Source organism: Poecile atricapillus, chromosome Z (assembly GCF_030490865.1).
Source record: "Poecile atricapillus isolate bPoeAtr1 chromosome Z, bPoeAtr1.hap1, whole genome shotgun sequence".
Taxonomy (NCBI): Eukaryota; Metazoa; Chordata; class Aves; order Passeriformes; family Paridae; genus Poecile; species Poecile atricapillus.
Genome location: NC_081289.1, coordinates 39,026,483 through 39,041,435, shown reverse-complemented (window position 1 = coordinate 39,041,435; position 14,953 = coordinate 39,026,483). Strand labels below are relative to the sequence as shown.

At 36.8% G+C, this 14,953-nt stretch overlaps 1 protein-coding gene across 3 annotated transcripts in view; it reads right to left on the bottom strand.

The window, feature by feature from the left end:
* Nucleotides 1–1,211: 1,211 nt before the first annotated feature.
* LOC131593125 (nucleosome assembly protein 1-like 1) overlaps nt 1,212–14,953 on the bottom strand; it is a 28,198-nt gene continuing 14,456 nt past the window's right edge. The window contains exons 3-15 of one of the 3 annotated variants that reach the window (XM_058865377.1): nt 14,280–14,368; nt 13,083–13,185; nt 11,921–12,062; nt 11,383–11,463; nt 11,015–11,140; nt 10,444–10,515; nt 9,679–9,818; nt 8,605–8,750; nt 8,500–8,519; nt 7,470–7,592; nt 6,222–6,254; nt 5,756–5,806; nt 1,212–4,041 (exon numbers count right to left, since the gene is read on the bottom strand). In XM_058865377.1, coding sequence (XP_058721360.1) covers nt 4,006–4,041; nt 5,756–5,806; nt 6,222–6,254; nt 7,470–7,592; nt 8,500–8,519; nt 8,605–8,750; nt 9,679–9,818; nt 10,444–10,515; nt 11,015–11,140; nt 11,383–11,463; nt 11,921–12,062; nt 13,083–13,185; nt 14,280–14,368 — 1,162 coding nt within the window. In that variant the 3' untranslated portion in view covers nt 1,212–4,005. Of the gene's footprint in view, nt 4,042–5,755; nt 5,807–6,221; nt 6,255–7,469; nt 7,593–8,499; nt 8,520–8,604; nt 8,751–9,678; nt 9,819–10,443; nt 10,516–11,014; nt 11,144–11,382; nt 11,464–11,920; nt 12,063–13,082; nt 13,186–14,279; nt 14,369–14,953 lie in introns of all 3 variants that reach the window. The other 2 variants (XM_058865376.1, XM_058865378.1) reach the window with 2 other exon arrangements.

Genomic DNA, 14,953 nt, shown 5'->3' with positions numbered 1-14,953 from the left:
TATTTCAACATCCTCTTGAAATTTTGTGGGGAACTTCAAACAGGTTACTGAGTAGCTGTTGAGAAATTAAATGTGGAGATGTGGTTGCAACAACTTCTCTGACCTGTACAAGTCTTGGATTAGAGAAGACCACATCTGTACAGGAAAAAAGAAGCACTGTAGAGGTGAGTCTACCTACTCCAACAACCATGTGGCTCTAGACCCAACCTAGCAGACCATCAAGGCTGTTCATGTTCTCATTATCAGGCTGTCCCTTTTGTACAGTGGTGTAGCATTTTGCTTCCTTAAGCTGCTGAGAATGTCACAGCAAAATCCTCTCTGCCCAACAGAAGGCATTTGATAAACTGCTGCATAAACACCTTTGGAAATAGGAAACCTTTAGCAGAAAGTTTAATCATTCATCTGCATGTTAAGTTTCCTATCAATTTCCAAATCGGACTGACAAAAATAGGCGCTGAAACACAGGGAAAGTTTTGAGTACCAGCTTGAACACAAAGATGAACACAATTTTCTGCATCTTTCTATATTCTGCTGGCAAAACATGTCAGAATTATTGTATCTGCTATTAGTTTCAGAAACATCAATTTCAAGAACCCAGAACAGAATCTAAGCTTATGAAGCTAAGAGACGCTGGTAAGCAGTGTTGCTGTGTTTAGTGTTTAAATAATCCAAGGTAATACTTCTAACTGCCCCTGACATCACTCTTCTCCAAAAAGTAAAACTTTAGAATGCTAAGCTAAAATGTGGGCTCCTTTGTTCCAGGATGCTGTAATTTATATATATATATATATATTTAACATGAACAAAGTTATATCAAACAGGCAAACCCTTCAGTGCTAAAATAATCTAGATTGCTAAAAGCAATTATGAAAGAATTGCAAAGAAGCCTCCCTCTCAATCAAGCATAAGCCCTGAACACCCTTCCCTGTCATCCAAAGTCTCATTTAATGCTTCTCTTTCCTCACCAACCTCCCACTTTTCCCCCCAAAATAATTCTCCCTTCAATACGGCAAACAAAACTGGACAGAAGACACCTTTTACACAGGTGTTAAATTATAGTGCATTTCTGCAACTGCTGCCAAAGACAGCAAGTTTCAGTGACACATTTTCCCAGCCTGCTAGCAAGGTAAGTTACCCTCCTCAAATACTAAATGAGATTCTCTACACCTGGTATAAATGAAAAGTGAAAAGAATGAGTCACAACACTCCAATCAATGTTGAAAGTTTAATGTTCCTGCTACATACTGCCTTTCAGAACTGCTAAACAAGAGTGTCATTAATAACAAAACTACAGTAAGCACCAGAACAGTTTTAATTTAACCAATGCCATAAGAACTGGCACCTCGTTTATATTCTTCTTTTTGCTGCAGTCTGGAAAGCACAAGAACTGCTGATTTAGAACTAGCATATCAATCTGGAAAGCAGCTTACCAAAATCTGTCAATAGTATGTATTTCATGACCCTGGATCTTGCAGGCTGCAGGTGTGTTTAACATCTAACAACTCCACTTTTCAAATATTGTATCTAATTTTATGTTGTGAAAGTGTTAAACAAGAAAGTAATCAAAGAGCAAGCCAATTTTGTTAAGTAGTGAGTTTCAAAACTTACAACTTTTTAACGTTTCATTTTCTTTTTAAAACACCATTACCAGATGCTGTTAGCAAAAATGGGCTAGATCTAAGTAAGGACTTCAGAGACTTCCCATGTCCAGAAGTATGAACCCCAAAGCCCCATCTTAATGACTTCTCAAGCTCAGAACATACCATCACAGTTTGGTCTCTGTACGTCCTCAAGTTTAAACTTAATCCTGAGAGATGTTTAGAGAAGAGACCATGTGAAACTCGTAACACCTGGCAGGGTCAGTGCCTCAAAGGATAAGCATATTTTGATACCACAAAAACACAACCACATCTACTTTAACACATAGCGCACATCTACTTTAAACACTAGTTAACACTAGTGGTTGTCAACCTTTTGTAACTGCTTTTTCTACGCTATGATCTGTGTTACCTAAAAACCACACACAATCACAGCTTCAATGGTCCTGCTTTATATACAGCTATAGATAACCAGCTCCGTCTCCCAGATTCACAGGTACCTGGAGAGGAGACAGATGAAGCCTTACATGGATTCTGAAATGAAGCAGTGTGGTATTTTTTAAGTCTTCAAGAAATTGAAAAGAAAAATCAATAACAAAACTAAAACAGGTTAGTCAGAGGACACTAGACCCACATCTTTTTGAGGGGGGCTGAGGATTTAAAAGGGCACTTGGGATAAGCTTCATTCTGTATTACTTACCCTCCAGGCAAGAAACATGCTACAGAAACTCTTCCACAGCCCTGTCCTCATGTGGTCATTGCCTTCTGTTTGCCCTGCTCTTTTCAAACCTTTATGGCTAAGTGTGTAAGTGGCACAGAAAAAAAGTAGCTACTGCAGAAATAGATCCATGGCTAGCTGGACATTTCTTTCCAACACTACAAGGACCCTTCCACCCCTGAAAAAAGCTATCTACTTGCTTAGACGATCAGAATATATATATATAGTTATGTGAAGGACAAGACAGCACAAAGTAAAGTAGCATGCTACTGACTGGAAAAACTCAGAAAACATCAGTTCACAGCCTCTTTTCAGCTCAGTATGTATAAATCCACATCTCATCAAGCACCTCCACTGCTAGGCTAGAAGCAAGGTCAGAACAAGACGAGAAAGATCTTCTAGCCCATGACTAGTTTTTCAACTGACAAAAATATCCAATATGGACAAAGTATGAATCAGAATGTGCAAACACAAGCACAGTGAACAGAACATTAGGTGAAGAAAGCAGAATTTCTTTGGGTTTGTTTCCTCTTAGATGCTTGATACAATGAGGACAAGCTAGAATAGAGCCATGTGTTTCCAGCACTCCCTTCAGCTGCAGGGCATGTTTTGTTCAGGACCACCTAGCTCCATCTACACAGACTGAAAATCCAAGGCACTTTGCTCCAGATTTCATACTAATAGGCAATGCCTTAGAGTCAGGCACAGCAACACCGAAGTCCTTTATCAGATCTAGCCCCACTTCTAAGAACTTGTCTTCTCTAAAATGGCAGTGTGGACCAATCACTGAAACATTGAGCTCAGATTCACAAGTATCACACTGCAAGTGCAAAGTATGGATCAAACTCTCCAAACTATTGTGTTTGTGTTTTTCAAATCCTATATAATTTACTTTTCAGTAATTATCAGTTTTTGTTTCTAGTAAAACATGAACTGCAGCATGTAAGATATGCATTACCAGTTTACACATGCAGATACACAAGTAATAAAACAAGACTAGCTTCTGAAAATACTAGGTTTTATTCACAACCCTTGTGGTAAACAATAACCTTAATATGATGACTAGGTTTCTTTTGTAGATCACTATGTCACATAAAATACAAAACCCATAGCATAAACAAGCTGACAGTTATGAATGTTTAATGTGGTCTTGTTGGGAAATTAAACAAGTTATACTAGTCTTCTCAAGTAGTCAAATTCAAAATGCATCATCTCCTAGTTAGTACAAGTCACTGCCATTTCTATAACAAAGTAATGAAGGCACAGCTAGTGCAAGCAGACTTAAACCCGTTCAGACTACTGGGCTGAAAAAATACTTTGGTTGGTTCTTCAGGAGAGAGTTTTCTCTAAACAAATATTGGTCTCAGTTAACAGTTCTGATCATCTTCACAGCTGCAGTCTAATAGCTACATGACAAAGACTTCACAAGAACCAAACTATGTAGCAATGAATTAACATTCATGCTTTAGGGCATTTACTGCATTCTACATATTGGCAGAAAATTATACTGTTAAAATGCTAGGTAGATTGAACCTACATTTTAAACTGGTTCTTAAGTGTTTGATTTCTTTTTTTAACAAATTGGTTACTTAATTCTACCAAGATACAAAACATAAGGCTGTAAGTAACTAATAGTTGTCTTTAGGCTATTACAGTGCAGGTAATCCTCAAGGCCACAGACACACTGCTTCACTGCTGCTTGCATTCTGCTGGGTTTTGATCCTTCTGTTGAGAAAAAAGGAAATACCGGTTTACAGAAATCAGTATTTTAGAAGAACTATCAATATTGCTAAGCATGCTTTCTCAAGCTGCAATATCAAAGTTCTTCTCCCTTGCAATAATTGTCTAGCATTAGTAACACTACTGTCTTTGGACGTAATATCCACACTACGTTTACTTTGGCTTTGTGAGCACATCAGGATACAATCCAAAACAAAAACATGTTCAGAACTATATGTGGTGAAGCACTCTAAAAGACACTGTAACTGGAGAAAGGAGAATAGTGATGTGCAGTAACAAACAGCTCTGAAGAAGCATGCAGACCTTCACAGTTTGAGACAAAAGAAACTTGCTACGAACAGTTACAAGAGCATGGCCTTAGGCCAGAAGAGACTGCAGAGCAAAGCAATGAAATGCCAAATCACAGTTCCTAATGCTCTGGAAGCATATTTTGTAATAAATTCCAGTTGTTAAAACATTTTAACATGGGAATTTTCTTCTGTTCTTGAAACAGCCAGCCAGTAATATGTCACAGTAATATAGGAATTCAAGGAAGTTATTGAGGGGGCAGAGTTCAGTTGCAGGTTTTACTCCACTACCTTCCTTGGTCTGGACAGCTATTCTAGGACCACAGTGCTTTAATACACTCAGCTGACTTACAGCCTGAGATCAGCTTGCAACACTATAGTACCACTATTATCACTAGCTTTTGAGCAGCTCTCTGAAAATGAGCAGTCTTGCCCCTTCGCAGTTCTGTTTCACTGAGAAAAGCTATCTGAAATGGTGGAAGTAAGTCCAGGTTGCAGCTGTTTCATCTGGATTCCAAAACTTTCTTGGCTAGGAAGCAATTTGAATAAAATATAGCAGATCAAACATCACCAAGACTGTACATTTTGACTACAAGAGTGTACCCAGCCTATGTACTATGCTAAGATTATGTAATTTTCTTAACAGTTATTTTGATAGTAGCTCAAACCATTCGTACTAAAAAACACTCATTTGAAATTACAAGCCCTTTTAACAGCAGGCATTTTGAAGCACTTCACAGACTTCATGACTGCAACTTTCACCTACCACATCAAATGCTTTCAGGTGGCCAGATGTACCTTTCCCTCAGCTATTAAAAAACTATTAATTGAGTGGCTCACAACTGTTTTTCCAGCCTGATTAGTGATTTTCACTTCCCACGGAATAAGAAAGCTCCCAGTTGCTCCTGGCTGTTCATATTTTAGGACTTGGCTGTAGATGCATTCCTGAACCTTGACTTCTGCTACCTCAAACAATGAAAGACTTGCCATTTACCTAGCATGAAAGAACCTGTTTTGTGTTCTGCTGTGCCAGAGCCAGCTTGTAGCAAGTTCCCAAAAACTGAAGCTGAATGACACAGTTCTCTCCATGTCCTTACAACCATTCTGCAATTTTCATCATTAGGCAGCAACTTGGTGCAAGACAAGTTTATAGAAAACCAAGCCTGACTAACCTCAGTGCTCAAAGCCAAAAGTTACTTTTACAAAATGACTCCTGGAGAAAGAATTTTGTTAAAGTTTCTCTACCAATTCTAGTCTGTCAGAATAAGGCCTGAAACAGCCTCAAAACAAAACATGCTCACCCATAGGAACTATTGGCTTAATATTTCAACTAAAATCAAGATTCAACATACATAAAACTTTAAATGTCTGTACACATACACAAACTTTAAACATTTATTTTAATTCCTTACTTTTGGGTCATAATCAGGATCATTTTCTTCATCTGCTTCTTCTTCTCCCTCCTGAAAGAAAACACTTAATATTTCTCTAGCTTATCCACATTCAGCTTCCTGAGCCATCTTCAGGAAAATTAAGATTAAATTGTACTCAGAAATACATTACCACCTTATGTTATACATATCGTATTAAGTTTATCCTCCATAAAGCATATATTTTGACATCAATGGCAGCTTAATTTTTAAGATACCTTAAGGGTTGTCTTAGCTTGGTTTGGGTTTTTTGTTGTTGCTGTCTTGCTGGTTGTTTGTTTTGTTGTTTTGTTAATTATTCACCTGAGATCCACAAAACAATATTCTATCTTATTTCTGCAGTAATTCTTAAACTTAGTGTCCAGAGCACTCAAAAACTGAAAGAACTCTTATTCCAGATAAACTACAACACGGAAACTATTTGAATCAAGGGCATCTGTCATCTTACCTCATCATCTGCCTCTTCACCTTCCTCATCATACTAGAAGAGGAAAATAAATAAATAAATAAATGTAGCCATTTATAGCTCAAATAGATATCAGAGACTACACCATATTGCCATCTTAAGAGAATCATAGTATGGTTTGGGCTGGAATGGCCCTTGAGGATCATCTAGCTCCAACCACCCTGCCATGGGCAGGGAAACCTTCCACTAGACCAGGTTGCTCAGACTCTTCAACCTGACCTTGAGTATCTTCAGGGATGGGACATCCACAACCTGTTCCAGTGTCTAACAACCCTCACATTAGGTAATTATTAGGAAATTCTTCCTAATACCTAATATTAACCTACTCTCGTTCAATTTGAACCCAGAAGCTCCTGTGTCTGTCAGATTTAAAAACAGTTTTTGCATCAGCAAAATGTTCAACTCCCCCTGGTGAGCTCTGGCAGAGCAGACGGTGCCTGTTCCACACAGCCCCTGCGGGACAAGCTGATTACACTGCGGTACCACTTGGGCACGGCAGGGGACAGTGGAGCCCAAGGCAACCCGTCCTGTCAGTACCTCCCTTCTCCACAGCCCCGGCCAAGCCTTTGCAACAAGAGCCAACAGTTTATACTCTAAAAATTCTTTTTAAGACAGGATGTATCTAAGCCATCTTAACAGTCAAACAGTCCTTGTTTGAGTGGAGGCAGCGAAAGAAAAATTTTTTACACTTGTATAAAGTTCTGAGGCTTCATGGTTTGTCAATTTCAAGCTTAGCTGTTTTAAAACACGTAAGCTTCTGCAGGACTTCCTTTGATTATTTTGGCATGCTTTGAATGTGCTTATCTAGCTTTTTTAGTAAGAGACTACTTTTGAAAGCATGCAGCTTGAATCGCCTGAAACTTCACAGCCTAATATCACTCTAAGCACAAAGAACAGGCTGAGCAGCTAGATAAACAGTCTTATTTGTTCTCTGGCAGCTCATTACAGTTCCACAAAGTATTGAGTACACTTCTCTAGGAATGCCTTATACACAAAATGCTACTATAATATCCTCTAGATGATCAGCTTCTACCACTGCTTTTGCCACTAAACTCTGAAGTCACCACTTCAAATATGATTTTTACGTTGCTCTTTCCTGAACAATCTAGAAAGCTCTGTTGCAACTAATGCTGGTACACCCCATTCTAAAGATAACAATTTAAGAAATTACCTAAGGTCTTTAAACAGCATTATTTCAAGGCTTTTAGTACTCTGAAAAAACATACTTACGTCATCATCATCATCTTCAATAGCTTCTCCAGTGAAGTACAATACTGACCGGGGGACTATACGTTCACGCAAGAAATGACCTATTTCAAAGTCTGCAGCAAGGATTGCCTCGGAATCATCATCCTGCATAAAACAATATTATTTCCTAAACTGTAAGGTGACTACTTTTGGCATATACACACAAGCTACATGGATTTTGATGTAGCCAGATTTACACGAATCCCATCATTGATTTTCTTTATTCCAGGAGCTGCTTTACAGAACTGAAACTGAGGGGCCAAGTTTGACAATTTCAACAGCCCACCTACATTATACAGTGAGGAGCTGCTGCTTCAGTAAACCTAATTATATACAATTCTGGAATTTCTTCTGTTCCAAGTATAAAGATTATTTAATATCTCCCATAGACTTTCAGTTCATATGCACAATACTCTTAAAGAACTGAACAATAGCCAGGTAAGCCTATCACATGAAAGATTTTACAACCTATTTCTGATTACAGCATGCTTCTGGAAGCTTTAATTTCATATTTCTCACTCAAACTGCATAATATATTCCCTACTGTAAAGTATTTTTGGTAGTTTTTCTCCTTAGAAAAACATGGCTTATTATCATAGTGACCACAAAGAAAAGCAGGCTCTTGCAGTTTTCTATTCTTGTTTCATTACTTTCTCTGAGAGTTAGCTTGAGAAATTTTTAAGAGAATAAACCACAAACTGGATATATTCAGCCAGTAGATAAAATAATTTCAAGAAAGATTCTCCTGAAGGGAGGGACGTAGACTAATAATGTAGATCACTACATTTCTACAACTGTTAAGAATTCACAAGGTAGCTTTCAGGAAGCATAAACTGTTAAAACTGACTATACTAAATGCTACCATCCAACTCAAACACTCCTGAAAAAGAAAACTAATACACACTAGTCTTCATAAGTATTCTCAGTTAATGACAGGAGCAGTCAAAGCTGAGGCTATTTTAAAAACTCTAAAATTTCATAAACACCTAATTTTTAAAATAAGCCAACTTACCAGGTCTCCACTTTCAGGAACTGTAGAAAAAAGAACAGAAGAAACAAGTGAGTGAGATATATTTTGCATTAAAACTTAATACAATTAAACTAGTGCTCAGCTTACCTTCAGGAGGACTAAAGAAGTTGAAGAATGAGTCATTTGAAACAGTTTTCGTCACAGTCCTGACTGTTCCACGGCCCTTATGTTTTTGTTTCTTCTTAATGGTTTTCAAAGTAACATTCTTTCCTTTTTTCCAGTCTATTTGGCAACTAAAGAGTCAACAATAAACAAATAACACTAAAAAAACCTACAACCACCTGCAGCTTAAAACCATTCCCCTTGTTTGCAAGTATCTACTGAGACTATCACAACTGCGAGAGACACAGGGAAGAAAGACAGTATTTATTCAGTGCTATCTTTTCATTAGTTTATAGGTTGAGAACAAGAATAACAGGTTCATTTTCAGGTTATTTCCATCCAGAAGTTTTTCCTTCTCAACTCAATCTCTAAAATGCTAATTTTCATTAGCTACCAAGTACTGCCTAGTTTTCTATCAACAACTAGTATTGCACCATTTTTTGAGCCACCCATCCACTATAAAGTAATGTCGTATTTGGGCATATTAATAATATGCCAAAGTTCACCACATCTATCATAACCAGTAAGTCCTTAAAACAATGCATCAAGCAAGGATATCGTTTTTGGCTGATTTTGAGTTTGGAGGGTTTTGTCTTCTTGTGTTACATTTGTTTTTTGGTTTTTTTTTAACTCTATCCTGCTTACAGAGCAGGATCATGCCTACAGCTTCTCTAACAGTCAAATCATTCTAGTGACACATAAATGAACAAGTCCCATCAGCAAAACTAACTGCATTTGCAGAAGTTACTGATTAGATTCTATTACAGACTCAAAGAAATGGAATGAGTTGCTTTGGGACAAGAGGGGGCTGTCTTAGCTAAAAGAGAAAATAAGGATTAGGAGTTAAATAATTTTTACAGAGGCAGTGGCATCTCACACCAAACTTTGCCAAGATTCATGATTTTCAAATCAGTCCAAACTGGGGAAGACAAAACAGTTTAATCAAAGGTACCCAAGCACTTAAAACTAAATGTTCCAGGACTTTGCAAAATATGTTAAGTGACTGGACAATAAGGAAAAAACTGTTATATCCCCTTAAAGCTATCTATTATCACTTACCCTGTACAACCCATGATTTCTGGTCCATCAAAGGAAAAGGGATCAGAATCATCTGGCTCTGACCTCATTCTATACGTCTTTGTCAACACTTCATTTGTGAAGTAGTCGTTTGGTTCAAAATGAAATTCTAATGTGAAACTCTTAAAAAGAATTGCAGAACAGTAATTTTAGTTATTCACAAACACCTTTCACTTATTAACACCTAAATCCCAACAATACACATGCAACAGAATACATCTTTCTCCAATACATCCATAACTTACTCTAGAATTTGCTACCCAAGTTGTACAATAAATCTTCAAATCTTTTCATTTACCTGATCTTGCACTTTCTAGTTATTATACTGCTTGCAACAATGACATATCTCCCAGCACACAGCTTTCCGGGTACTAATGTATAGGGAGAATTTCTAAAGTTAAAAATATGAGAACTTAGAAAACTGTCTGATTTCTGCCAGGGAAATGTCTGAAATTACAGCAGTTACACAAAGGGTACCCAAAGGTATCAAAATGCAATGGTGAGACTTAACTGATCAGATATTAAGGCAAATCTCATCAGAAACTGAAGGTTAAATTTAGTAAACATTCATTCACAGGGCGATGCAAGACTAGCACTAGGCCTTGTACTGCTTTTTCAGAAGCAGCAGCTGTGTATTTTCTCATGATTTCCACAAGAAAACTGGCTATCACAAACCACGTTGCTAAAACTCAAATAATTCTTAAGATAACACAACAGTAATCTTATTTATTAATAAGTCAAACTAACCATAGGCTGTCCAACTTCTGAAAATGTCACTTTTATATCTTTTAAGTATTTCAGGATAGGTTCATCATGTTCCTGTAGAGAAAACACAATGTATTTAATTTTCATAACATTCAATTATAAACAGATTTAAGGCCTCACAGAGATAAAAAGTCATGTTTAGAACAAGTTTTCTGTAGAAAAAAGCCTTGTTACAACACTGAAATATTTCCATGAACATGACCAGCAGATGGCAACAATGGCTGTGTACAGAGCCCCCAATACAGTACACAACCAAAACCCACACGAACACCACATTCAGTTCTTAGCAATGTCTAATACACTTTTTACACACACTTCTATTAAGTGTGTCAAATTTACTAATATTGTAGAATAGGTTCAGAAAATACAACAGCCGGGAGGTATTTCAGTGCTCTCTACTCTCACTTGAGAAGTTACCAAACGACATCCAAGTAACAGTTCCATTATTGCTCCCCAACAGACATATCAAGCATTGCAGTGTTTCCACTGCTTTCTCAAAGACACTTGGATTAATTATCAATGCAACTTTAAACAAGGCTAGACCACCACCTACCTGAACCATATCACTGAGCAAGTCCACATTCTTGAATACTGTCAGCCAAAACTCAGGGATTCCTTTAGGGTCTTCTTTTTCTTCATCTTTTTTTTCTTCCTCGAGCTTAGCTTTCTCTTTCATCTCCTCCTTGAGAAAAATAAAAATATTTGGGTTCCTTAATTTTAAGAGTGCCCATAAGGTTCATCAATTCTTTGCTGATACCAGTATGATTAAGTGTCATGTGGATGCTTTAAGCAATCTTTAATAATTAGCACCATTATTAACAGTAATTATTACAAACCTTTTTTTTTTTTAAACTTCAGCTTATTGAATCTTGTTTCATGCTAAAGCTTGTGATACTGAAGAGAACCAATTAAGATACTCACTGAAATTTCTTCATCAGCATCTGCTTTCCATTCACATTCTTCCTCTGTGGGTTCATAAATGGCATTGATGATTTCACTTCGCTGGAAGATTAAACCAAAAATATTTTCAAATTTCCTAGTCATTGCAATCAGCAACGCCCTAAACAATAAATTCCTAACCCTAAATTACACAACTAGTAATACATTAACTACTTATCAAAACCTTTTCTTCTGGCTCTAGCGCATAGATTCAGCAGTTAGGAGGTTTTCAACACACTAAAATAAACGCCAAAGTCCCAAAAAAGTTACAGTATCACCTGACATCTGCTCAATTAAAATGAGGTCTGATATACTGAAGGCATTTTGGTAACTACAGAACAGACTCAACTTTTCGCTCTCAATCTTAGTTGACATTCACTTGGGATGGCAAAATTGTATCAATCTATTTGAAGGGGCACATTTGAGACCAAAGAAATTCAGAGCATGAGTAAGTTTTCTGGTTTTTATATTCCCTTGTATTTTAGATGAAGCTTTAAGGTACAAATCAAAGTAGCATTACCTTGTCAAATAAGGGCTGATAGAGAGCAGCATACTTTCTTTCCAGCTCATGCACTTCCTCATAGAACTTTGCTTCTATCTGTGCACACTGAACTTGAAGGTTCTTGAGAGCATTCACACGTCTTTTAACAACTTTAGGCAAGCTGAAAAATTCAGTGACAGAACTGTTACTAACACTGCATTTTAAACACATATTGATCTCTCCTTAAACAGACCCTTAGCAAGTTAACCAACTTGTACTGCAACACATTTTACACTATTTTAAGCTTCAGAAAGTTTAAATAAAAGCTGCAACCAACTTCACCAACAAGATTGAAATCCTTAGCGCAATCTCTTAAACTGAGGCTCAACCACAGTTAGAGCTAGAGTATTCCAAACACCTGGGTAAATCATGAAAGAAACATGTGCAATAAATCTTCATCCTAAAAACAAGTTCTACATTATCAATGAGTAACAAAGTAAAATCATAGTACTGAATACAATTAAGAGCGATCTCACCATTAGTTTGCTTGGTTTTATGAAGAAGTTCAAGAAAACTGAGTTATTCTTTGTTAAGAAATTTAATCTTCAAAATTTGCTGCTTTGTTTCACTGAGCGCAGCAGCTGGTAGCGCTTTCAAACACACTGTCTGACCCCAAGTGAGCCAGAACTGGTTTGCTAAATGAGCCACTGTACTACAAATGTGTAAAAGGAAAGCAATTACCACATGACTCATAAATGAAGATCAACTAAGGAAAATTTTGGCAAGAATCTATAGCAAGTTTTGATACGTGAAAAAACCACATGAAGTATTGCTACAAACAGAATAAAGAGACTGTATTAGAGGCATCAGGCCTTCAAGTAACTGGCTATAGTTTAAATAACTGATGTTTCATGACAAGGCAAAGCTACAAAAGAGATTCCAAGGAGCAGAAAAGTATCCTACAAAGTGTGCCATACTGTAACTGCAGAGGAAAACATCAACCACTGTAAATATCAGCATTCTTTTCTTCATGAAACCTAAATAACATCTCTTCCATTCTGAGATGCACTACAGACAGACTATATTAATTTTTCTGCTATCTGAGCAGCACAGTGGTTTATGACTACTAATACCATAGACAACACCATTCAGAAAGCAAAAGAACCATTTTAACACTGCTAAAGCTAAACAAATGCTGTACCTTTCTATATATCCTGCAGATGTTCCTACCAGACCATCAAGTCTTTCCTGAAGGGCTGCAAGGATCTGAGGATTCTGCATCATCTGCACAGTCAACTGCCGAGCTAAATTAATAAAGAAAGTTATGTAAGCACAAAGTGCATCTTTTGGACCAATCTTGTAAGAAAGAATTGTGCATTAAAAAATTAGATAAGCAAGAATGACAGATGCAGAAGAACTGTTTAAAACTGTGTCAAGTTTCCCTACTACCAAAATTTGTTTCCGATTTATAAAATCCAATTTCCCTCCAGGATTCCTACAGTATTCCCCTCTCATTCTCACCTGTAATAGCTGGAAAATGACTGAAAATACAAATTATTCATCTCTACATTCCTGTGGGACACTTAAATACATACCATTTAGTTACTGTATGCCATTTAATTACTTCAGCTAATGAATGTGCTCCCCAAAACTCTGCAATCCAGTTTTGAAAATACTTCTTCCAACAGATTAGCAAAGCATAACATCTTGAGCAAAATGTTCTATTTTACTGTAATTCTTCTGTTCAAGAAAACATGTAATGTGGCACTATCAACAGCCCAAGTAATTTTATTGCAGAGATTATTAGTTATTTCTCTTTTTGCTAATTGCTCTTTGGATTCCATCTGTGCCCCACACTTGAAATAAAAAGCATGAGTAAGACCGTTCAGCACTGACAAAACAAGTATTTTGGTATGTGCTTGTGTTTTTTGTGGAGGGGGGAATAAAAAAGGATTTAGTAACTTCAACAGTGGCAAGACTAAGCAGGATTTGTTGTGTCAATTGATCAGCAAATTACTGAACAACTAATTAAGAAGTAAGAGATACACACACATGACATGTATATGCACAATAATTTTTATACCCAAAGCTTTACATTTGTGAAGTTTTTAACTGTTTCCAGTTTTGAAATAGTCCAGTCACATATCCGTCTTTTCCAATTATACATGTGGTCAGCACTGCCTGAACCTTGCATTAACCATGCCTAAAATGAGTAACTACAGACAACTAATAAAAATCACACGATTTGAAAAAAAGTCCTTGCTTCAGAACTTAAATACAATTGTACATCTTAAATTGTTTTATCATTTCCTATTATTTTTTGCATTAAATATTTTTAACACACTAACTAGAAAGTACATATGCTTAGAGGTTTAGAAATTCTTGGTTTCAACATTACCTTTGCTGTTGGCATCTTCACCAGTTTCTTCCTCTTCTACTTCTTCAACATCTTCCATATCCTGCTGATCAAGTTCAGACTGTTCTTTGCTATTAGAAATATTCAATAACAGCATCAAGAAGTTAATTTTATAAAATACGAGCTTAGCTCAAGCTAGAGATTATGTTGCATCTTTTGATCTATGACAAACAAGTCTTAAAAGCCAAACAAAGCCAAATTTGTCTTCACAGAAGTTTCACTTTTGACAATCCCAGAACAGTTTAAAGAATTAGCAAACTCACAGAATTACAAAGTTTCCTTTTGTAAAAATAATTCCTTCATTTCCTGTTCTTATCAACCAGTCAAAGCCTCCTTCTGCCCCACATATCTTTCTTAAGATGTGCAGGCCTTGAGAACTGTGGGAAGGATCACCTAAACTATACTTCAAACACCACAAAATAAGAGCACTAAAAGTATAGAAAAAACCCTACAGGGAAAACAATAGGAATGGGCAGCATCATCTGTTTTTCCCCTCCAGAATTCCAACTAACATAGGAAGTTGACTTGTGCCTTCTTCCACTTTTATATTTACTTATAATTAAGATCACAAACCCATTTATCATGAGCAACATAAGTTTTTCTTCCACATGCTATAAACCTCAGGCCTTGCCACAGTGCTCAAGGTCAGTATCTAG